Here is a 26,424-nt window from a genome sequence, read left to right as displayed (position 1 = left end):
TTAAAGATCTTACAGACTAAGAATAAAACTAAGAAAAACTGGGTTTCCCTGGTGGCGCAGTGGTTGGGAGTCTGCCTGCTGAGGCAGGGGACACGGGTTCGTGCCCCGGTCCGGGAGGATCCCACATGCCGCGGAGCGGCTGGGCCCGTGAGCCATGGCCACTGAGCCTGCGCGTCCGGAGCCTGTGCTCTGCAACGGGAGAGGCCACAACAGTGAGAGGCCCGCGTACTGCAAAAAACAAAATAAAACAAAACAAAAAACTAAGGAAAACTACAAAAAGTGAATTTTCTCATCACAAGGAAAAAATAACTAAAATTTATAAAAAGAAGAGAGTTTCCTTAAACTTCTGGAAAGAAAATTCTAATTTGTCACAAAGTGTTCCAGGTAAAGAACCTGGGATTGGAGGTGGAGGTGGCTGCCTTTGGAACGTAGATTCTGGGGATATAATCACTGACCTGATTTGTCTTCTTAGCCTATGATGCTTGTGATTTTGTGAACTCAGAACTATTAACACTATTAATCTGGTCCAAAAATCAAGCTCAAACATTTAACACCATGACATTCGGAACTAGTGAATTCCAGAGAGGAGCTGAATGCTCTGTGAAGAAATATTTCCCTTACCAATGTTTTTCTAAATCTGTTGAACATAGACTTTAGAGTAATCTCAAGTCTGATGCTTTAAAACAAGAGAGAGAGAGGGAAAGAAACAAAAAGGAAGGAGAATAAGGAGGATGAGGAGAAGAGAAAGGAAGGAAGGAAAGAAGGAAGAAAGGGAGGGAGGGAGGGAGGGAGGAGGAAAATAACAAAAGGCAAATGAAGGGAAGGGAAGGGAAGGGGAAGAAAGGGAAGAGAAATCCATTCCTTTAAAATATGTTCCATAATTCTTTTTAAAGACCATGATTATATTACATGGATTATATTCCAGAAAGCAGTTTGGTTTATAAATAATAAATAAGACCTGACAAAAAAGGAAGAAGGAAACATTACTGAAACATACTGTTTCTGAATCCTGTTAGGCATTACACATCACTGGTAGAGAGCACAGAGACATGGGAGGTTTAAAGAATGTGTTTAAATCTTTGTAAATATAAGGTGCCAGAGATTCCAGTTCAAAAAACCAGATTACTAGCTTAAGAAATGGGAGAAAAGTTCTGAGACCTCTTTCACGCAGTCATACCAGTTTCTGCAGGAATGCAGGAATTCTTGAAAAATGGTTAGTTCTATAAACATATGGGTAGAGCTGAACTTTCCATGGAAGAGAAAAAAAGTTTTCCAGGTATTTAAAACATCCTCCATTTTTCTGTATTTATTTCATTAATTTTTCTTCTTTTATGGAAAGGAGGAAATCACCGGGCTCACCTGTATCAAACCCCACACTTGGCACTAAGTCCACGGTTCCGTGAAAGGCTCCGGCCCACGCTGAGGTAGCAGTGGTGACTGTAGTCGGATCTGTTTTTGTGATGTCACACGGGGGAGCGGGAATCCTGGCCGCACGCACAGACGGCATCAGCAGGGGCCCATAGGATGGATCCAGGGCAGAGCCAGCAGAAGGGTGGTGGTGATGGTGGTGGTGGTGGTGGTGGTGGCGGTGGTGCATGTGGGGGTGGTGGTGCCGCATGTACATGTCATGCATGTGGCTGTAGGACGGGCTCACCTGAGATGCCAAAGGGTAGTGCCAGGACTCGGACACGGGAGGGGGAGGGGCGGGGCCAGTCTGATGCAGCCCATGTCCTGACCAGGGGCTGGGGTCAGCGGCAGTAAAGGTGCCAGGGGGTGCAGTGACCTGGAAGTCAGGATGAACTCCCCCCAAACAGGGTGCAGATGGGGGCTGGTAAGAGCTGGTCCAAAAGGAAGTCGGGAAACTACTCCGCTGGCTTGAGAGAGCTGAGCTGTCTGAGAAGACAGAAAAATACATTATTTACATAAGATTCAGTTCTGGGATAGACTTGCCTCTACTTGTCCAATATGTTACAAGCAGGCTAATTAGTATACACTCTTTTTCTCCCCACACAGAGGTGAATAGATACCAGGTAAGCCTCTGAGTTGCCATGCCAGGTCAGTACTCAGGGGTCCAGGTGCTGAACGAGTCCCCTGCTTTGTTTGCTTAGCTTAGGCTGTCACACTCTAGGCTGAGGTCAGCAAGTCTGGGACTGGAAAGCTTCATTTCCTCCTGCGTGTCTCGCTGTCATCAAGTCTGAGCAGAGGTCACAGGTATATAAGTCTCAGGTAAGAAAAGCTTATGCCATAGACGTGATTTAGTTAGGTTGGAAACGATGATGTTTATCAATTTCTTTTAAAGGAAAATACGATTTTCACCCAAACTAACCATTTTAACGCTGAAAGTAACAGATGGAAGTAAGATCACAGTGATGCTTGCCAAGACCCATTTTCCATCAAGAAGAGAATGTTCCAAGCTTATTTTTTCTGTGCAGGCCTGGGAGTTTCTAAACTGAAAATAATAATAGTTCACATTTAATGTCAGTGACCAAATGCCCAAAATACTAGGCCAGGAGCTTTGCATGGATTTGATCTCATTGGATCCTCACTCCAACCCTATGAGGTAGTTACTCTTATTATCCCCATTTTAGAGATGTGGAAATTGAGGCAGGGAAGAAGCTCAAGAGTCACAGCTGGCAAGTGGGAGACTGGGCTTTGAAGACAGGTAGACTGCCTGGATGGCTGGCTCTCATCATACCTGTGCCACAGGAGAGCACACTTGTAACTATAACCTGAACATCTATAATTCGGTGAAGATTCTGTGGAAATCATGAGTGGAGGAGATTCAACTGGGGTAACGGATTTGAGGAGATGTTTAGGGAAGGGGAAATGATATCAGAGAATAGCACTTGGAGATAAATAAGCAAGAGGGAGAACCGTCCTCGACTTTGCTTCAATTCAATTTCTCCACTCAATGGTCTTGACATATTTATATAGATGACCTACTATGTGTGAAACATGGGGCAACTAGGGATGACTGGACAGATATCCCCTTTAATCACAATCTGGCAGGGGACAGATAAGTAAACAGACATGAGCAATGTAATTTGGTTTGTGCTCTCATAAGGGGAAACACAGGGAGAGGGCACTAAAGCTGCCTAAGAAATTAATAGCTTAATAGAAAGAGTCAGGAGGGCTAGCCTTGTGAAGAGGTCGGGAAGAGTGTTTTAGGCCAGGGGTCTCCAACCCCCGAGCCACGGACCGGTAGTGGTCCGTGGCCTGTTCAGAACCAGGCCACACAGCAGGAGGTAAACAGCAGGAGAGCGAACGAAGCTTCCTCTGTATTTTTTTTTTTTTACATCTTTATTGGAGTATAATTGCTTTACAATGGTGTGTTAGTTTCTGCTTTATAACAAAGTGAATCAGTTATACATATACATATGTTCCCATATCTCTTCCCTCTTGCGTCTCACTTCCACCCTCCCTATCCCACCCCTCTAGGTGGTCACAAAGCACCGAGCTGATCTCCCTGTGCTATGAGGCTGCTTCCCACTAGCTATCTGTTTTACATTTGGTAGTGTATATATGTCCATGCCAATGCCTATCATTCACATTACCACCTGAGCTCCGCCCCCTGTCAGCATATGGCGAGTGTATAATTATTTCATTATATTACAATGTAATAATAATAGAAATAAAGGGCACAATAAATGTAATGCACTTGAATCATCCCGAAACCCTCCCCCCTACCCACCTCCTCTGTAGAAAAATTGTCTTCCACGAAACAGGTCCCAGGTGTCATAAAGTTTGGGGACTGCTGTTTTAGGCTAATGAAAAAGTATGTGAAAAAAAGGCCCAAAACTACACATACACACACAAATAGCATTTGAGGGACAGAAAAGAGTTCAGTGGGCAGATGATGGCAAACAGACTATGGTCTAAGAAGGACCTACATGGGTATGTTTTTATGAGCCATGCACTAAGTGTGGGCGCTGTCCTGAGGAGGTCCAGTGAGCTTAAAAGCGTTTTAATCTAGGGAGCGTTATAGTCAGAACTGTGTTTAGAAAGCTTGATACCTCCAGTGAGAGCCAGGTGCCTCCAGCACAGGGTAACTAAGCAAGCACTGGCCTGGGAGTCTGGGGTGCTCAGCCAGAAAGCTGACACCCAGCAATTACCCTGTCTCATTGTAGGACCCCAAATGATCTGTTGGCCTCTCTGTGGCTCAGTGTCTTCCAATCAAATATGAGGCATCTGAGCTCATTTAATTCCAAATATCTTCTGGCCCCAAACTTCTAACCATTCTGTGACATGTCTTATGGAGTATTTGTATCTATAGATAATGATAAAGTTGCTTAGTACATTAGTCATGCAAGTACAGTAAAATAGTATTTTTGTACTGGGTTCCACATAAAAGAACCTTGTTAGATCTTTCCATGGAATGCAAGATATCCTAAGAAGTACTGTGAAATACAAGTATTCAGAAGTCTGACATGTTCACGTTCTCACGTCATAAACTTCCAGGACATAGTTTTCTTGCCTCAGGGAAAGCTTATATAACTTGACTCAACCCCTACATATGTAATTTGATGAACGTAATTACGATTATCACCAGGTTGTTCAAACATTTCCTTTCTCTAGCTTCCCTAAAGGCTGTGGCACTAGCACTGTGAGCTCTTCCTCTCTCTCCCCAACAGCCCTAGAGCAGAGATATCATCCACCCCATCCATAGACAGATGGCTATTCAGTGTCTCAGTTCAAGTTTCCTCCCACCCACTGCTCAGGATCTCCATGGAGCTCAAAACCTTTGAGGAAATCTAAGCGATGATATTCTTCAAGAGGCAAAGGATGAAAGGACAACCTCTTCTTCAAACCTTCCAACAATCCTGGCAAACTTTTACTCGAATGGCTTAGTTTTGTCACAATCACAATCTATCAGAAACTAGCACTTAAAGTCACTTACTGGCATTGAGGCAAATATGTTCTATTTAAGAATGGTCTTCCTTTGACATATGAAACGCGGCTGCTAATGACAAGAAGGAAAATTGTGTAAGCTGTAGGAAGAAAATTCAATTTGCCTTAAATGATGGTCATTTGTAGAATATTTCTAACATACCCACAGTAGAAAGCTGTTAACGTTTAAAGTTTAAAACTCATACAAAGAGTTTATAGAGGTTCCTTATATTATACAGTGCAGCTTTGCCACCACCAATCTGCTCCTTTGTTCTCACAGATCCAATCTTTGGTGGCAAACCCTTCATTCTGCTCATAATTTGTATCTCTTGTGGGGCCAGAATCCCATTATAAAAACAGCTGAACTCAACCCACAGGTGTGTGCCAGAGACAGAGAGTTCTCTTTATTAATATCCCCCATTAAAATGTCAAAAGTACAGAGAGTATATGTCATTTCCCTGGATGCTTTCCTTTTGTTTCTTTCCATTTGTATGTCCACGGACCTAATTTTATTTTACAGATGCTTATGCATTTTGGATATGCGTGCAGAAATATGAATAATGAAAAAATTCCTTACCAAAAATATTATCCTACTTATGATGTATTGTATTGTGATTAGTGAACACATTAGCATTGAAAGTAGAAATCTATTCTAAAAAATGCACCCCATAGAGGCTGAACAAAGCTTTAAAATGCTCCAGGGAAAAATCAAATTAGAAGCAACTTAATATTTTCCCAGTCAGTATGTCTCCTGAGATTAACATAAAGTTTGCAGAGATCTATGCAGCCCTTTTCAAAAATAATGTTGCAGTCTACAAGTAAATGAAACTATATTGAACAGAAAATGTTTATGGACAAGTCTACATTTCAAAACCACTATCTGGTATCTTGATTGTTAAAAAAGAAATTCTTGATACAAAGAAACAGATGATATTCTTTGTTTCATGCCTGGGAATCAGTGTGCTTATTTCATATGTGTGTAAATTTTTTCATTACATGACTCTTTGCTTACAAGTATTTAATCACAGCCACATTTTTTGGATGAAAAAGCTTATGAAAAACTGCACACACTATTTCCATGCAATATTACTTTTTAGCAATTCAGAACTATGCGATATTCACACTCTGTGGTGACTGGGCTCAGTGATACTGGATATTTGGATGACGTTAACACTGAGTCTAACATGTACAAAAAGTCTAAATATACTTTGGTTCAGTTTGCATTTGGGATTAAAGAATATTACACATGCATACACACCCTTATTTCTAAACAACAACAAAAAAAGAAAAAAAGAAATTGTCCCATACAACCCACCCAAAGCATACCCAGTAATCTCACTGGCATGGTTTTTAGCAGAAATATGTCTTAGAGACATAAAGGACTTTAACATGGAACATCAGGTGGTTTTTTCAATTTCACAGTAGCTGGGATATTTTTTACATTAAACTTCAGTGTCTCTGAGAAACAACCTAAGGGCAAACATTTTATGCAAGAGAAAATTCAACATATAATGTTAAAAAATAAATATTTTGTTACCTAATTTTGAAAAGAAAATGAAAACTATATTAAAAGGAAAAATGGGGCCATAAAATGTTGTAGAACCTCTATCTTAAGTCATCTTAAAAATCTCCAGAAAACGTATTCTTAGAATAAATACTGATTGAAAACATCCATGTTAAAAGATAATATTTACCTTTTTATTAACCTCAGTGAAAAAAACTGCTACTCCATTCTCAACCTAGAGGGCCCTAGCTCTAATTTTAATTCCCTTCCTCCTGTTCTGCTTCCCATAAAAACAAATCATTGGGTCAGAGGTGAAATGATACGTGTTCCAGTGTTTTCTGTCACTCAGGTATTAAGCAGTACCATTATATCAAAAGACTGCCCTCCAGGTATTTTGTTCTAGAGTTGCTCAAAAATGGGCCTTGTGACTCTAAAGTGAGAGTTTCAAGGGGTGCTGTCAGATGCCCTACTCCTTGGAGGCAGGGCAATGAGATAAACCAGGCCTCAATTTCCTCCCACGTGTTTGTTCTAAGCTTCCCAGCAGCGATTACTTCCAGTGCCTCTTAGAGATGCCGCCCAACTCTCTCAGTCCCTGTCTCAGTTGGCCCAGGAGATAGGCCCTCTCTCACCTTCCTCCTCTTTGCTAAGTTTAATGCTCATTTTGAGAGGGCTTTCTTATGAGAATGTTGCTCCAGGAAGACAGATGTAGATCAGTCATGCAGAAAACATTTACTTTTCAACTACAACAAGAAAAAGTATATCAAGTTTACCACTCAGCATAGTTTTTAAGCCAGTGACATATTTGTCTATGTCTTGACTTAACTACTCGCTTTCCCTACACACACACACACACACACGCACACACACACACACTTTCTGTAATAACACTTAAGCACTGAGGTCAGTGAATAGACATATTTGAAGCCGATGCTTCTATTGGATGGGATGAGGAGACAGATTCATTAGGTTTTCTTAACTGAGAAACCCTACTCAATCCATGAGGGGATATAATGGGAGAAGAGGTAGTCATTATAATGTCATGTCAAATAAAGTACAAATATTTACTGTCAACTGTTTGCCTCAAAGCTGCAAAACGTCTAAAGAGGGCTTTCCTAACTCCATCAAGATACAGACGTAACGTATGACCGCTGTTCCATCATTAGCTGACACTCTATCATTTGCCTAAAGATTTACTGTGGAAATACATTCTGCAACCAAACATAATTCAGTTTTAAATTCCTTTGAAGTACTGTAGCACTTGTGTAGCACTGTAAAAACCTCATGCCATAAATTAGACCCTTTAATTTAATACAGCTGGTCAGCAGCTCCTCCTAAAGTATTATTGCCACAGCCATCAACATTGTCAATAACCTTGAGTACTTAGTATGTCCAAAACACTGTGTTTTTGCCAGGAATACAAACTCCCAGAAAACACTGTTTCTGAATAAAAACCCAAGGTTGGTTTTCTATGTGCCAAATGAATTGAAACTTACTTAAGGAAGAGAGAAAAGGCATCTGACCTTCAGTCAGTGCCTTGCATCAAGCCTTATGCCAAATAATTCATATATATTATCAAAATATCTTTACAACACAACCCTAGGAGATGGGTATTAATCAACACACATTATAGCTGAAGTTAATCTCAGAGAGACTTTGAGAATTAATCGAAGATAACATTGCAATCAGGCAGTAATAAGGTCCAAACTTGAACCCAAAACAAACATAATCCAACCAAAGACCGCATTATGCAAACCTGTGTTGCTTTGGCAATTAATACAATATTTCCAGCAACTCTCTTAACTAGACATGGGAATCTCAATTTATTATACTTCTCTTTAACATATTCAATAGTTGCTAAATCCTTAATTACATTTTGTGGATTTCATATGAATCTTATCCAACTTACGTATACTTAACTAAAAACACTAATTCACAACTAGAAACAACTATGGCAAAGTTTTATTCACAAGTGGAAAGTAAATAATACATTTCAAATCATAGAACTTCATAGAAAAAAAGATTTCAACAACCACTTAATTCAACCCCCTTATTTTATAAATAAGAAAACTGTACCCAAAGGTTGCATACAACTTATTACTAATAAATTCTCTATTAAAGACTTTTTTGCTTTCTAATCCTGGGTACATAGTATGAACTTGGTTCATCGAATTTAATCACTTGATCATTCAATTCATATTCCATATTTTTCACATAGAAATGCATTATCCTGAGTATTGGGGAAAATGATGTGAGTTAACTAGATAGGATATATATAGTCTCAGTGGAAGAGGAAGAGATGGAAATTGAAGAGCATGCTGTGTTTGCCTGGGCTACTCTGATAAACTAACATACAAAGCTCTAAAAATTCTGGTCTCTACTTATACCTCTTCTTTTCATTCCAATCACACTAGTATTTTGGCTTCTCGTTGAACACTCAAGTTCAGTTCTTCCTCAGGGCCTTTGCACTGGCTGTTCCCTCTGCCTTAAATAATTTTCTCCTAGATATTTGTGTGACAAGAAGTGCTCTTATTTCCTTCGGGTCTGTGCTCAAATGTAAGTCTTAGAGAGACCATCTGTTATCACCCTAAGTAAAATAATACCTTGCACCTCATTATATATATATCGCCTGTCTCTTTCACTAGAAAGCTCCATTGAGTGTAGAAGCTTAGACTCTCCTGTCCACTGCTATATTCCCACTACCTAGAACATAGTAGGACCTTAATAAATATTTGCTGCATAAGTCAATGTATGAAACAGGAGATAGATTTGAAGGCTAGATTTAAGATAATGCCAAGAAAACTCTAATAATACTTACTAAAACATTACCATTATCCACACTTTCTATACTGAAATTTGACAGCCTTCCAAAGATCCTCTCCATTCATTCAGTCATGCAGATTATGGGAAAAACACTGATATGTAGAGTTTTTGCATTTACACAACACCTCACTTAAAACTATTATGGTTATGATACTTTAGAAAATCACTCTTACATCTAGCTATAATTTGGGGCTTTCGCTCCTATATTCCAAGTTAAATGATCACTGGGTTGCATATGCTAGTATGCTAAAAGAATTAGGCATTGCATTTATTACTCTCCTGGGACTGATTGTCGTAATAGGATTTATTATTGATATATCAAACTATTTATTAAAGTCAGCTAATTCACTGAAGTTTTCTTATTTTCACCCTCCACAAACTATTAAAAGTATTCACAATGTGCTATCAAATAGGACATTGTTGGTTCTATTAGCATCTTAGGGTTTCAAGGACTAAGTTCTCAGTTCTTGTGGGAAGTCCATAATTAATAATCAAATAAGCAGTATGCTTCCCAGTTCACCTCTACCAAGGTCTAGGTCACTTGAATATGGATTCCACCTTCCTCTTTAAAGTCACTGTGTATGTCAATGTTGTTCATATTTATTATCAGAAAGGAGAAAAGAAGGGAGGGATGGTGAAAAGAGAGAAGGGGAGGGGAGGAGAGAAAAGGGAAGGAAAGGCAGGCAGACAAGAAAGAACCATTCTTCTGATGCTGAGAGGGGACCGACCACTCATCACCTCTCACCTGCCCCCTACCACAGGTGACCTATCACAGGTGATCTATCACTGGTGGCCAGCCTCTCCACACCATAGGATCACATGGGGCACTTATTACAGTGATTCCCAGAGCCTCCCTCTGGAGCCTCTGTCTGATTCGAAGGTCCAAATAAGGGGGCTGCAATCTGTGATTTTTAACAGCACTAGATCAACAATTATCAAACTTGAGCCTGCATCTGAATCCCTGGGAGGGCTGGTTAAAACACAAGATACTCTCCCCCTGAGTTTCTGATTCAGTAGTTTTGGGGCTTGGACCACGAATTTGCATTTCTAACAACTCCCATAAGATGCACATATTCCTGGTCCTGGAAACCACACATTGAGAACCATTTTACTAGATTCTTCTTAGAATCAGGTGAGTTCAGAAGAAACATTCATATTTCTCTAAAACTACCATTGGAATGATGGATTGTTTTTTCTCTAATATTGTAATTATCTCAATTAAGTTGTCATCCGACCATTTTCTGTGAATCAGAAATCAGATTCAAACACACATCTCTGTGACCTCTATATAGAGGGAAATAAAGGAGAGGAAGCCCAATCTATTGCTTTGCTTTACTGAGTTCAAAAAAAATAGCTTAAACCAGGGAGATACAGTCAATAATGTCTGGGTTGTACACTACAAAGAGTTAACATCACAACAAAGCAGGACAGAGAAAGCCATCAAGAGAACACAAAAGGCTTTCAAAGTATGTATTCCTGGGTCAGACTCAGACCTCTGCTATGTCATCACGTAGCACCTCGTGGAATGAGCAAGAGCTAATTTTTAAACACTGATCCAGGCACGCCTATTATTTAGAGATCCAAATTGGGCCATCGGGGCTTAAGGAATGGTGCTTCACAGCTCAATCCTGCCACTATGAACTCAGGCCAGTTGCATCACTACTTTCCACGAGGAATTTAAGGGGTGTGACTGCATCCTTTCCAACCCTGCATTCCACATGTGACAAAACTGATCCAGCTGTTTGTCTGAAAGAAATTCCTTGCTGTCCTTAAAAATTAAAAAGCGAGTGGATATCCGTCCTCCAGGGGCAAGTCTCCAGCTGGAACCTGGTACAGACGGTTGCGAAACAGAGCCAGTGCCCTGGAGAGCATCTGCTTTGGAATTCTTACCTCGCCATAAGGGGGTTAGCCCCATCTTGCTTTTTGAAATGGCAGATTCTGGATGAAGGGTGCTGGCTTGGCCCAAAGCTCTTGAGAAGTGTTCATCCACTACTGACCCAATGTCTCCCTGGAAATAAGTGAAAAGGACACAGCGAGAGTTAAGGTACTCCATCTCGGCAGGCTGGTCTTTCTCCTCCTCCTCCTCCTCCTCCTCCTCCTCCTCCTCCTCCTCTTGTTTGCTGGGAAGGGTGACTTCCAGAGAGTCCTGCATCTTGCTGTATACCGCTAACTTCTTCTGGGATGGAATAAACAAAACACAGTATCAAAGACAGTTTGTACAAAAAGCATTAATGAGTTAACTTTTCACTAAAAAAAAAAAAAAAAAACTAAACATTAACATATGTTCACAAACTGATTCTTCTTCATTTGCTTTACTCCACCTTCCCCCTCCCCAAACCAGCCTTCTGCTTCCCACCCTGAAAAAAAAGACTTTTCTATTTCAAATTTGGCAACAACAAAAAAAAGATGTCCATTATCCAATGGTATATTCTCAGACTGTGAAAGGCAGGCTTGTTTTTTTGCTTAATTTAGATATACCAAAAGGAGAATGACTTAAAAAAAAAAAAAAAGAAAGAAAGTGACAGAGCCCTTCCATTTTTGTTCCCTTTTCTATTTTAAAGATTTAATGTACAGCAACATTATAGTTCGGGACGGGGAGGAATGGAGATGGTAGGCCTAACTGTCTGGGGGAGGGGTGGAGAAGAAAAGAGTTTTTCATAAAGGAAATACACTAAAATAAAAACAGGAATGTAGCATCTTATAAAAGGATTTGGCAGATATGCTGAACTCATTTCTCAAAAATCAAACTAAAACGACAAAATAAGTCTGTGTGAAGATCCATTTTGCATGGAACATATTTTTCAGATGTTCCACTTACCACCATTATCATAAAAGGGAAAAAGAAGGTATTATGATGACTTGCTGAAAATAATACAAGATACTAGCAATGGCTAGGATGGCTTTCAAATCAAAATGAAAAGAGTTTGGGAATTTTAAAATATTTTCAAAACAGAAAATCATAGCTCTAGTAATAGTTTATATTATGACTGATACTCTTATATTTATTACCCCATGTAATCTTTACAATTCTATAATGTGGTTATTATTACTCTCCATATTTTAAATATGAAGAAGTGAGGCACAGAGAAGTGAAGTAACTTGCCAAAGGTCACAGAGCTTATAAGTGATGGACCCAGAATGCATAATAAAAATACACAGATGTACATATGTGTGCACATGTATGTGTCAGGGGAGGGGTATCTAGTGCAGAATAAAAAAATCACCAAAATGTTGTTTTGTGTTCTTTTTCTGGGTGGTAAGCTTGTAGTTGGTTGTTATTTCCTTATTCCTACTTTTCAATATTTCCAAATATTTTTCATAGAGCACATATTTTTATAATCAACAACTTTAGTGCAAATTATATATAAGAAAATAATGCTAAAAAACTATAAAACTCATTATCTTAATGACAAAATGAGCATCCTATCATCTGTATACCTACAAAACCTGACCCTTTGTCAGACCATTTTTCTTATTTCAGAAAAAAATGCATGTTGGAAAGTGAATGTCAGTAGAAAAAAATAAATCATTCTAGAATATTCAGTAAACACATAGTTTGGCAAATGTTATCAAAACACATAACCAAGACTCAATGTTTCTAGTGGTAATTACTAGCCCCAAAATCTGTAGCCCCAAATTATAAATGCCTCTTTCGAAAAACTGAACTCCAGCAATGAATATGTTGTTCTTGTATGAGGTAGGGTCTGAAATGTTCAGGCACATTACAAGCTGCTGCTTATTATTTAGGGCTGTTATATATACACACACACTATATGTATCTCCCTTTTTATTTGAAATCTGTGTCAGTATGGTTATCACTTCTTGATGAATAGATGATTCATTCCCTGTGAGTGAATATGCCTTGCTGATGAATAGGTGATTGTAATGACTGAGTGGTTATAAAATTCTTACAATCTGTTCTGCTCAGATTTGAACATGGTTATGTTTAACTTCAATAGTAAAGAACACCGTAGTAATATAGGTTATGTATAAAATGAAAAGATTGAACTAACTGACCTCTACAGTTATTCCTGGCTTTAAATTCCATTATAAAGTTACATGAATATTACTATTTATTAGTTAAATCACAGTACTGCTTCTCCGGGCACGTGTGCCTTTACTGAAGTTATACCATTTTAAGCAAATACACACACTCTGCCGAATATTCAGGCATATTAGAAAGAAGCACTGTTTTTATTTAGGAAGAAGATTAAAACTGATCTACAGAGTGGCTTCACTGCCTTAAGTGTTCAGTATAATCTATTAAACCGATTTCTTTTTTCTCATTAATGTCCAGTGCAGCATCAGTTTGTGAGAGTCAGGCTTTGCATCTACTTGTTTAATTTGTTTAATTTTAATGCTTATTCCTTAAATGAAAGAGCCTTGGCTATGTTAATTATCCAAAGAAAGACATTTTTTTAAAATTTTATCCCAATTAGCAATTGATTCTTAGATAAAATAAAATTAAAGTTATATATATGTGAAAGATTTGAGAACTGCAAATCAAATGCAAATATAGGCTCCATTTGTATGCAAATGTAGCATAGTACTATGATCAATAATGGTATCAATAAAATTTCTTACTTTTTACATTGATGGCAGTTGAATTTAAACTATAGATTTTCAGTCTATTTAAGATTACACAATTTTCTAAATGCTATATAATTTTATGTTATTCTTTTTTAACCAATTGCTGGGTAGTTGGATACAAATAAGTTATACATTTTTCACTATGAACTGGGAAAAATTAAGTAAAATCTTCCATTGTATCAAAATACCTTTTATGAGTCTATTTTCTAAATGTCAATTCTGTCAATGGATGCGTTGATTCCCTATAATCTTTATATTTCCTATATATGTAATATATATCTATATATACACATACGCATTTATATAAGTATATATTGAAATATTCCTTTCAAATACCCGTGGTACTATAAAAATATCTATATTGACTCCTCTATTTAAATACATGTTGGGAGGATGATTATAAAATATACTTTTTTTTCTCTCTCCCAGCTCTTTGAGGCAGGTCTTCTACTAGTTAAATAAATTTGCTGGAGACTATTAAAAAAATAAAATAAAAAAGGAGCCTATGATGTAGCTACCAATGGGCAGGATATAAAGCATATTTATCACCCCCCCTCTTGCATTTTGCATCAATTTTCACAATTAGTGTACCCATTTAAATAATTACATTTACAACACACAGGAGCATTTATGACCACACCATCAACATCACGGTTAAAATAAGAATTCTAAAGAATCCAAACAGCCTGATAGCCTTCTAAAATGGCAACACTGAATTTACATACATTTTTTTAAACATCAAGTGTGAGCATGAAGAAAACGGGAACACACAATTTAAACAGCAATTGATCCATATGCTAACATTCACACTATCCTAATCTTCTTCCCCAGTGACTCTTAAGCCCCAACTGCCTTCAGTTATCTGTGCTTTTGTGGCTGTAAATCAATCCTTTGTTTTTTTTTAAAAAAACTAAGTATGTTATTTATATACACTGTTGCCATATTCTGTATTTACTTGGTGTTTGCTCCTTGGAATGAAACTTCCTTAGTGTTATCTTCATTCTTGAAAGTAATATATAAAATTTTAAACTTGAAAATAAATCTCAAATCATCAGAACCCAGATTTCCTGAATCAATGCTGAAAGGCAATGTGGTTCATATTTTTCTCAAAATGCACTATCACACCCTAAAAATAGCCCAATCTGTCAGAAGTATTCATATTTTTCTTACTAGACATGAATTATTAACAAAAATTAGTCATCAGAAGGAATTTCAAAGACTACAATTTGGTTTATTGAATGCACCTTAACTGGCTCATGCCCCATTGCAGAGTAATGACAAATTTCCTTCAGGTAAAAGAACCCTTGAGTTTAGATGAAACAGTGACCGAGTTAACGGCACAGAGTTAAAATTAACTCAGAAAGACTTGAAAGTAGCAGTGTGAAGGAGTCCGCCTAGGCAGTGCGAACCATGCCCAAACACCTCACAGCCTGCCATCAGGCACAACAGAAACAAACTCGCACAGGAATGTGCCGGGGAAAGGATTTGTCTGACAAGAGAAAGACTTCTATGTCAGGAGCCAAATACCACTAACTTCCCAAGGCTTAAGCCTACAAAATGCCAAATGATTACTGTGCATATGTGGAAACTTTTTTTCTAAGGAAACAAAAGTATTTTAATGAATCATTGGATATTTGGAAACAGCTTTTTTTTTTTTTATTTCTACTGGCTATCTTCTCTAAATGCAATGATTCTTTCACCCTGAGAGACATGGTTAGAGCCTGTAAGAAAGGACCACTAGCCCATAGTCAATGTTTCAAAACTATAAAGCCCATAAAGCAGTGTGCTGCTCTTTGATCCTATTTTTCTGAATTTACTTGAATAACAGATTCAAGGCCTCTCACTGTTGTGGCCTCTCCCGTTGCGGAGCACAGGCTCCGGACGCGCAAGCTCAGCGGCCATGGCTCACGGGCCCAGCTGCTCCGCGGCATGTGGGATCTTCCTGGACTGGGGCACGAACCTGTGTCCCCTGCATCGGCAGGCGGACTCTCAACTACTGCGCCACCAGGGAAGCCCGAATAACAGATTTTTAAATCTATCCCAGAGAGACTTGAAGTTTTGGTCCTTGGCCTATTTGGAGGAGGAGGAATCAGGTTGCGGGAAGGTGGGTCAGGATAAGGAAGATAGTTCACAGACCTTCGACATATTTTATTTCACTAACTGTCACACATACTCAAATATTTTGTCCAAATAATTATTCTCAATGTATATATGCAAAAACCGATTTACTTGGCCAGATCATCTAACTAGTAAATGGCAAGGATAGGATTAGAACCTCTTTCTGTCTGACAACAAAGCATCTGCCAAGAAAACAGAGTAAAGAAAATGAGTCTCTATATAATATTTAGTTTAACTGTATAAACAAATAGAAGCCCACAGTCAGCGTGGCATCATATGCTAACTGAAGAAAGTCTAAAGTTATTTATAACACTTAAAAACTAGGGATGTAAACATATCAAAGATATGGCTATTAAATAATACAGTGCTTTTCAAAATATATGTATATCTAGATGAACCTGCCCTTCTATATCTAGAAATGTGTTGTCCCCTTGGCAAGTCAGATACAAAATACAATTTTCTGGAAATCCTATTTTGGAAATGTGAGTGGAGCCAATTTACTAGACACACTCAGACCTCGAGATTCTGTGTTTGCTTTGCTTTTTTTTGTTTGTTTTTTTATTTTTCTTAACAGTAGTTGGAGCAAACCAAAAATAATATTAGCTATTTTTGAGCACACCTGCCACTCAGTGATTCTGGTCATTATCAAAAAAAATCAAACCCATCCCCTCAAAGGGTGAATTTTTTCCAGTTTTGAGGATGTTAAAAAAAATGTGCCACAGGCTGAGAATTTCAAAATTTGCATTCCCAAAATGTTTTAAGCAATGATCACATCATGAGGGTATGTGTTCTCTCTCAAACTGACTGCTTTGAATGAAACAACAGTTTCTGATGTATAAATTTCTGGTATGTTTACATAATCCTATTATGAGATTTAGGGTATGATTTCACTTTTTAAAATTTATCTGTTAGTCATCGAATTGCCAGTTAATTCTTATTTTGTGTCAGTCATTGTGCAAAGGCTCGGAGCCACAAAAATGAAAGTCACAGCAGTTGAGAGAGGGTTGTAAGGGAAATGGTAAAGAAAGAGAACCTCCAGGTTTATCCGCATGGCTAATTGTCTAATTTCTCCAAGTAGCTAGTATTCAAAAATTTAAAAATGAGAAAAGTAAGAGGGTAAAACTAGGTGAATTACTAATTGCTTTAGTTGCTTCTAAAGAAGCCCAGATGGAAAGGGAACACAGTAGAAAGAGAACTGGAATGGTTAAGGGGATTTGACCAAAACTAGTCCATGAGTCTGTGTAAGGCAACGAAACCTTTGGCCCTCAGCTTCCTCTTCTGAAGATGAGGAATTTTGACTTCATTATCTCAGAGGTCTCGTCCAACTCTGTAGGCTAATAAGCAACATGCTGGAGCTCTAGACAAACTCACACTTAATTTTGTTTCTTACGTTGGCTGCCTTTTCTGATTTTGCAGGACACTGGTCAAAAAAACCCTACAGATCATTGAAGACTAATTCATTTTCAGACATAGGTCATCTAGCCCAATTCCTAGGAATTAGTTTGGGTACTTCCTTTAGCTACTTCATAGTAACCAGAAAGGAGGCATCCTTCAAATATCCCCATCCCATCCCCCAAGGACAAGTGTTTTCGCACACTAAAACAACATAGTTTTAAGAGGAAAGGACACCTGTTCGGTTTAGGCCCTTCTTCCTTTCTTTTCTTTCCTTTTTTTTTTTTCTCTACTGAAGTATGAGACAAGTGAAAAATAGTTCAGTTATCCCAGTTCAGACCATACTTGTAAATTACTGAAATAAATCTGGTATCCACGGAAATATCTATAAATATGGCATTCATGACTTGCTTCTAGCAACAGACGTTTGGGTCTAATGGTTCAAGTCACTATTAGGGTCTCCCTAAATGAATAGTTAAAGCAGAAAACCAGCTGCTGAAAGACGTGCTTTTTAAAAGAGTCAGTGCAAAGTTTTGACCAAAATTATTTCCTCCACTATCTCTGCCAGAGTCTGAAATTCAAGTATTGGAGAGTTTTTATTTCTTGAATGAAAATGTTTTTCTAGAGACAATACCTTAAATTGTTATGTATTACTAGATGTATCAGTTTTGAGATTTCTTTTTAAAGCCAGTTGGAAATAGGGCCGATGGGAATGGGATTCAAGTTAAGTGGTTGGGTTTTAGAATGGTAGTCACTTAACTCTCGAGTTCGTTTTAGAATCTGCGTTAGGCATCTTGCGCATAATATTTTTAGTCTTATGGACAATCCCCTTTGCACAGAAAAACACAAGACAGAAATGTACATACTGTCCAACCGGGACAACACAGCATCTCTTCTGTAGTTGTCCAAGGAAGCACCGTGCAGGTTCGTTCTACCCACTGATCCCCCTTATTTCTGCTGTTATGAGTCATGTCCCCGTCATCTCCAACTCTGTGAGGTGCGAGACTTTACCAAGCACTAAGTGAAGTAGGACTTCTTTGCGTTGAATGAAAATATCCTTCACTTAAATTTCCACAGAATGCTTCCTTGTCCCGGCATTTGGTTTTTCTGGTGAATGTAGCCTCACTGCACATGATTTTATGGATTTCAAGCCTGCCCTTGCTATCTGTATTGTAATCTCCATTCTGGTTGACTGCCAGAGACAACAGTTCAGCTTAGTTATTTCAAAGTTTAATTTTCCTTCTAGCTTTGAATTTTCTGGCTGGGAAGTTATTGGGAGCCTAAAGCTCTGGGGCACTTGAAGCTTCTAAGTCTCTACAGTCAAGTTACTTTGTGTAGTTTGGAATCAGAGGGGCTGTTCTCTCTCAAAGAAGTCCTGTATGAATTCTTATAAATCTACTTAAGTCCTTGCTTACAGTTGCAAGAAAATTGTATCCTCCAACTTAAATAAGTGGACTGTGTATTGAAACTATTTAGAATGTAATTGTATGCTTTCCTCTTAATAAATCTAAACTTATGTTGGAACAGCAATGATATATGAGGCACTTAAAGCTGACTGTTAATACCACTTCCTGCATATTATTTTCAAATAAATGCATGTTCATTTGCTAAGTGGGTATTCTGCTTCATCAGCAAAGGATGCAACACGGATAACAAAAGTCATTAGCATAATACAAATGCTTGCAAAACAACTTTGGAATGCCTAAACTAAAAACGTACACTACCAAGGACTTGGAAAGAATTTCAAGCTCCAAGGCCAAAGAATCTACTGCATATTAATCTTCTTTATCAAAAAGTTGATTTGGAGCACTAAAGACAGAAATAAGCCTATTGTGCAATAGCAAAAAAAAAAAAAAAAAATCTTGGGAGACGGCTTGGTATGGTGGAAAGATGCTCTGCTGGGGAGCAGGGGATCCGGTGGTCCTAATTTTGTCACCAATTAGCTTTGAAATCTTTAGCCAGGCATTTCAGCCCTATAAACATGCATTTCCCCATCTGTAAAAGGAGGGGTTGAAGTATGTTTTCCCAGGGTTTTTTCCTAACAAACAGAATCTCATATTTTATGACCTAACCAAGGTGGCAGAGTCCAGAGAAAGAGTTTGAAAAAACTCCTTACAAAGTTAGAACTGGAGTTCTGCCTCCCAAGACTTTTAATTCTCTAAAGTGAAAGCATGCATGCATATTCACCCAGCTGTCACCCTTGAAGAGAGCAGCGTCAATATGCTCTAACTTATATGAAGCCCAAAGTGCGATTGTTAAAAACTCCTATGCACAATTAGAGAATGGGCGATTGTTCTCCTCTGCTTTCACCACCTCACCTATGAACTCACCCAGTTCTGAAAGCTTTGCTTTAAGTATCTCCCTAATGTTAACATTATGAAAATATGGGGGGAGGGAGATTTTAGATGACAGATTGTCTGCATTTAAGATGAGGAATCTATGGGGTATGAAGGGAATTTATGATTGTTTCCCTCAATTTTTCCTGACACATATTTTGAAATTTTTTTCTCTTTTTTCCTACTGTCACTGCTGAGATAAAAACGCATTCTTTTCTGTACACGTTCTGCAGTGTCATCATGCCTTTGGAGCACGTGCTGAGAGACTAAGTCGAGAGTTCTCCTGAGGAGTTGGTAGGGACGGATGCATTCAAGCAGTGAAGAGATGGTGGGCACAGGGACCAGAGACCTTAGCATCCCTTAGCAAATCCTGGCTCTATAAAGCACACTGTTAGATTTATGCACAGCCACGCAATTTCTAGGAATTAACATCAGGGACTATAAAACTGACTCTTTAGGTATATTTACATTTTACTTTGATTCACTTAGCCTACTGTATGCTTAAGTAACACACTGCAATGCAGCCTGATGTATACGCAGTTCACTGTTTTTAAGGTACTAACCTATTACCCACCTATGATTTATAATATGTTCAATTAAAAAATGAAACAAAATTCCAAGTGCCTTTTACACTTGTAATTACACAAAATTACATTGTACTTTTAGGTGGAAAGCTGCGAATACATGTGCCTGGAGCATTAAGTTCTACTATTTAAAAAAGAACTTCTGCTATATAATCATGCATTAAGAGGAAAATATACCTATGTTTAAAATCTATCATAATAAACCACTATGAGATAATAATTTACAAGGACTATAGAGCTATATGGACTTGAGGAAAAAATCAGTTCAAAGATACACTACAATAATTGAAAATACAGAAGTGATACAAAACTTTAATGCTCTCTTTTCTAACATTTTCTAAATGACCATTAAACTTTGTAACTCTATCACTTTTTCTGCTTCCTGTCCTCAACAAGTCAATTTTTCAAATACAGTAGGACTCGTAGCCCTTGTTTTTGTCTCCCAGGCAAGATGCTATTAGGGGTCACTTCCCACGTACGGAGAAAACAATCTTCATGGATAATAATGATAAAACCTTATGGAATGCAAAAACAACCAAAATATGTATTCTCAGATGACTACGTTGGGGCCAAGTCAATATTAGTCCCACTTCACCCACGCACCACATAGTCTAAAAATGCTGTCAGCCTGATAAGAATTTCCTGATTTACTCTGTTTTCCAACAGAAAATATAGGTCATCAAAATAAACCCCTGACAGTAAAAGAACAGTAGTTACACTACTGTCTTTTTATTTTGCTAGCCAGTTATATAGTCAAATAGTTGCTTTACCTGACAAAAAAGTAATCTCGAACAAGCCAGTGGAGTAAAAGTAACATGAAAATTTCAAGCACACTTCTCAACTAAGTTCCTAAGTTCAACTCAGCCTAACATCTACTTAAACAATATCTACAGAAGCTCAAAGGATAGCAGAAATTGATCACTATTTACTAATATGTGCCACTCATCGAGGTGGACAATTCAGGTGAAAAAGAAAGCTCATTTTTTGGTTTGTTGACGTTCTTAGCAAAAGAATGTGATTTGGGAACTGAGTTTCGGGGCAACTGCAAAAGTTAGGTAAGGTATTGGAGTTATTTTTTATTGAAAGCTAAATTTCATGATTAGTTATTTATAATTTTTCTGATACTGAATTTTATTTTCTAGCTCAAAAAAGTATTCCAATTCTAACCCCCACTAGAGATTCGTATTTTAATGGAACTATTTTCACAACTCTGGAAAATAAAACCTTATTCACAACTATTCTGCTAAAGTTATTTTTGAAGGGGAAATATACCTTTCTGAATGTTTAGTAAAGTTTGAGGCTGTTGCTCGTCCACATTCCAATTGATAATTTAAGGCCTCTACAGTCTCTGAGATGGAAGAAAGTAAAGAAAAAAAGGGTGGTTCATCTGGGACACAGTGTTCATAAAACACAGAAAATGGATATCCAGCGTCTCTTTGCATCACTTGCCTGACTTGGACTTAAATGGTTTCCTCCATTACTTCTATCTTTTATATTAAAGCCAAAGAAAAAGAGCATAACCAAAATGTTTTAACCTGTCACCCTTGATCACAAATTACAAAATGTTTTCCCATTCCCCTCCCTAAAAGTAATCTTGCTTTGAAATGCTGAAGATGATGAAGAAAAAAAAAAAAAAGATAGCTAGAAAGTGGGGCTCCTTCCTCTTTTGCCCTAGTTGTCCTGGTTAAGCTCATACTATTCAGCAGATAAATCTAGAGTATGTACCCTTCCAGAATCAGCTGAATTTCAGTCCCTAAATTCTACACCGAAGTTATAATTTCTTTCCAAAGAGTAGCACAATAAATCTAGTAAAGAGACAGGGGTAGAGGAAATAAATTAAATGGCTAGATTAATTAAAGAGCCAAACCCTGAAGACCACAATAAAATATGTTTTTTAAGAAACTAAAAAAAAAAAAAAGTCAATCAATAAATTCTGTGGATGTTAGTTTCAGAACCATATCTAGATCCCTGATAGGTGTCTCTACCTCAGAGTATGTATATTTTTTTAAGTCTCACCAAATCAACCCACCCTAATTCCCAGAGTTTCAGGACCCTATTTTGGTACAGACCCTGGCCACATGCTCATATATGTTTTATGTAGTGCTAATAAGCCTTGACACACTGCGGGCGAACAGGGAGGAACGTCCAAGGGTACCTAGTGCTTAATTCCCTCAGAACCCTACTCTCCATTCTAAAGGAACTTTATCATCTCCCTAGTTCCTGAATCCTTTTTATCCAACAGCATTCAGTCACTCTGGGCATGGTGGAGACCCAGCATCCAGTGACCCAAGGTTACCTCTTAGCTGGGAAAGGAAAGGGTTCTTCTGTCCAACAGACTGAACCATAACATCTCTGTGCTTTGATGCAATTAAAAATGAATGAGGAATTTGGGGAACAATCTCTGTCACCTAAGCATGGAAGATGACAGACTTTGCAGAGAACTTCTAGTAACATTTGACAGATATTACACTAGACCCATGTTCCACCATAAAGTTCCAGAAAAGTCATTCCATGGGCTCACTGTCCAGGTAGCCTCCCCTATGTCAGTGACACATTTCATCCTCTTAATCAAGAAAAACCCTGAAACACTCCGCCGTTTCAAAGGAAACAAAATATTTGGTTTAAAGGAACTTTACTCACATACTCCTAAGACAGATGCCCTTGGTGAGCTTCAGAGAACTGAGCCCTAAGAGCTAGGGTGGCTATGAGGAATAGCTTCTGAGCCGGTGACAAGAGCTCACTGAAGCCCCCAGCCAGGTAGTGCCTCGCTTGGAATCCCCACCCGTCCACCTGGCAGCTCGTCCTTCCCGAAGCCTCGGCTCTTCTCTTCTGATGGTTTTCTGTTCAAGGGCGCTCCCGCAAGGCTCAGAGCATCCTCCGCGCCACCCGTCCCAGAGGGACGTCTTGGGAGCCCCAGACCGATACTCTCGCTGCCCCTCGCCCCCGCCCCCGGCAGGCTGCCCGGTCGGTGACTCACCTGCTGGCCAGGTTGGGGCGCCGGGTGGTAATAGGCTGTGGGGCAGGTTGCAGCTGCCACGGGGTTGGGCAGATACTGGGGCGCTCCATACGGCTGGGGGTGATACATCACCTCCGCACAACTCATGGCAGCCGGGGCAGCGGCGGCCCCGGAGCTGCGGCCGCTGCTCTACGCGCTCGCGCGACAGGCGCCGCCGCAGCTGCCGCCTCTGTCGCAGCCCCAGCTGCTACTGTGGCGAAGGCGGGTCCTCGGCGGCCGTGGGCTCCGCGCGGGGCGCGGGCTCGGGAGGGGTTGGCAATCGGCGGGGGCCCATGCGCGGGCACCCTCATCTTCAGCCCCTCCGGGTGTCCCCTGGCCGGCGCTTATATAGCGACTCGGGGACGCATTGGCCCGCCGCGCGGCGGGAGCATGGCAGTGCGGGGCTCGGGCGAGGGCAACGGCGCCCACGGCAGCGCCAGCCGCAGCCGCAGCCCCGGCCGGGGTCGGGCAGACCTGGGGAACCGGGCTCTGGTTTGCATATACACAATGCACGCCCGGGGCTCGTCCTATCACCGGCGCTCCCGGCTGGGCGAGGACCGGGAGGCGGGGGCAGAGTGAGGGGGCCCGCAGGGGAGGAGGGGGAGCACCTCGCCTCTCCCGGCTCTGACGCGGAGCTCCGCGAAGTTCCTCCAACTCGCTCGGTGGCGGGCCGGTCGCCCAGCAGGGGGACCCCGGGGAGGGCCGGCCGCGGATTGGAGAGAAGTTGCAAGCTCTCTCCGCCTCCCGGCAGTGGGGTGGTGGTGGGAGGGAAGGAATGGTATGCGAGAGGTTCCACGCCCTGAAAGCTCCGCGGGTTCCCACCCCAACTCCTGTCACCTGGGCGCCGGGGCGAGGGCTTCCCAGCCCCAAGGAGCTTTTACACGGAACACCAAACTAGAGGCCAAGGCTAAAGGAAGGCCAAGTGCACTAGGAGGTAAAACAGAGCAGGCGCAAAATGAGCTGGAATTGGCGCCTACATTCAATAGAACCGTAAGTGAAAGTTAACTTCATTGCAAGCGCGCAAGTGCCAGGAATGCGACGCGGTTTTCCGTAAGCAATCTCCGCTTTAAGTTAACACCTTCATGGTATGACCTGCTTGCGGGACGTCAACCTCCTCTGGCTTTTTCAGCCCGGTTTCCATAGAGCAACAGACAGTGACAGTCGATTAAACCCATCTAGCTATTATTTAAAGGTTTATTTGCACGTGGTTTACAATCCTCTCGGAAATGAAAAGTTTGTTCCTAGGAATATAATTGTATTTCAATATAATCAGGTAAAGCAGACAAGATTTATATTTATTTTATAAATAAGCAAACTCTCTGACCAAGTGTATCTCTCCGCCTATATATGACACAGAACAATCTCTTTTGTTTTCACAGAGACTATCCTTTGAGAAGTTAATCTAGATGTTAAACGTTCTGATGTTATTAATGGACAGACTTGGGTCCCCCTAAAATTCACGTGTTGAAGCCAAACCCCCATTGAGACTGTATTTGGAGACAAAACCTATCAGAAGGTAATTAAGGTTACATGAGGTCGTAAAGATGGGGCCCTAATCTAGGACTGGTGTCTTTATAAAAAGAGGAAGAGATGCCACAGATCTGACTGCTTTGGCACAGAGGAAAAGCCTTGTGACACCCAGTGAAAAGCCTCAGTCTACAAGCCAGGAAGAGAGGACTCACCAGAAGTTAACTCTGAGGGTACTTTGATCTTGGATTTTTAGCCTCCAAAACTGTGACAAAATAATTTCTGTGTTTAAGCCATCCAGCCTGTGGTATTTTGTTATGGCGGCCCCAGCAGACTAATGCCGATGTACAGTACTAATATATTGTTTGTATTGTTAATCTTTATATGAATGTGTATGTGGCTATGTATAACTACACAGACACACAAATATATAAATGCATATACACTCACACATGCCCTCACTCATACACTCAAAAATACAAACTATAGTAATTGGATAGGAACTCCTGGCTACTCACAGCAGCTCCTATTCACTCACTCATTCTTTCATCCACTGAAAATTAAAAAATATATTTATTAAGAGCTTTCACAGTTTAGACTTTGTCCTCTTTGTAATGGAGGAGTATTCCAATCAGTAAGAGACATACAAGTTTATTTAAAATGTTTTTTACTGCCTTTTCACAAGTTGACAACCACTGGTCATACTCATCTTGTGTGTTCCAGATTCATCTATTCTGTTTCTGTCTGGAGGGCTCCACATAGATATTCATTAGGAACCTCAGTCATAATGGCACTAATATTTTCCCCATAGCCCCAGCCCGATCCTCCTCTTTTAATCCCCATTTCAGGCATTGAAACTCCCACCCTAGTTGCTGAGCTGGAAATCTGGGAATCATCCAACATCACAGTCCCCACATCTGGTCTTGGAGTCCATTTCATCCACACTTTTACCCTTCTACTGACTCCACTCATCTCTTTATCTCTGCTGCTATGATTCTTAGTTCACTCAGCATCTCTCACCCAGAATCCCGCAAGAGGCACCTACCTGATTTCCAGGCCCCAAGTTCAACCCTCTTCTGATCCATTTTTCATGATTTGTCCTCCTATTCTTTTCCAGCCAGCCACTGCAAATCCAACAAAGTAATGATGCTTGACCCTCTTTTTAAAAAAAATTTCCCAGCAGATCTCCACAGTCCACAGTCGCAACTCTTTAGCATTCAAATTTTGGCCCCTACCTATGTCACCATCTCCTGCAACTGTCCATTCAGCCACTGGACTTGAGACCTCCCTTTCTAGGAAGAAGCGTGGTCGCTTAACACCACTAACTTTATCTTCAGATAATTTAATATATCTGTAACTGATTATTTTTTTGTACAGTTATGTACTCAATATGTCTCCTCCACTAGACAATTGCTGAAACCATTTATATCTTGTACATCTGACATTTAAAAGGTGTTCAGGCTATATTTGTTGACTTAGAAAACAAAGGCAGAACTAGATCTGACATGTTCATACCCCAATTTCTGTATCTTCCCTGTGCCCCATAGAGCTTCTATCTAGTATCCTGCAAATAGTTACTGTATGACAAATATGTAGTTCTCAGATCCTAGTAAGTCATGGACTCAAAAGTCTGGAGGTATTTGGCAAAATCTTTCTATAATGCAATATCTTTGTTTTGATACCTCCCTTCGTTTCCATATTGCAGCAATGGAAGAAAATGAGAAAATGAAG

General features: G+C 39.8%; 1 protein-coding gene across 3 annotated transcripts in view; it reads right to left on the bottom strand.

Annotated features, from left to right (window-relative positions):
* VGLL3 (vestigial like family member 3) overlaps positions 1-23,334 on the bottom strand; it is a gene marked incomplete at both ends in the record, with an annotated part of 41,943 nt that extends 18,609 nt beyond the window's left edge. Inside the window, 3 exons of one of the 3 annotated variants that reach the window (XM_079705608.1) lie at positions 1,360-1,893; positions 11,102-11,387; positions 23,209-23,334. In XM_079705608.1, coding sequence (XP_079561734.1) covers positions 1,360-1,893; positions 11,102-11,387; positions 23,209-23,334 — 946 coding nt within the window. The remainder of the gene's footprint in view (positions 1-1,359; positions 1,894-11,101; positions 11,388-23,208) is intronic. The other 2 variants (XM_079705609.1, XM_079705610.1) reach the window with 2 other exon arrangements.
* Positions 23,335-26,424: the final 3,090 nt, after the last annotated feature.

Source organism: Hyperoodon ampullatus (genome assembly GCF_949752795.1).
Source record: "Hyperoodon ampullatus genome assembly, chromosome: 5".
Lineage (NCBI taxonomy): Eukaryota > Metazoa > Chordata > Mammalia > Artiodactyla > Ziphiidae > Hyperoodon > Hyperoodon ampullatus.
Note: the sequence above shows the minus strand (reverse complement) of the source record. Positions and strands in the feature narration are given on the sequence as shown.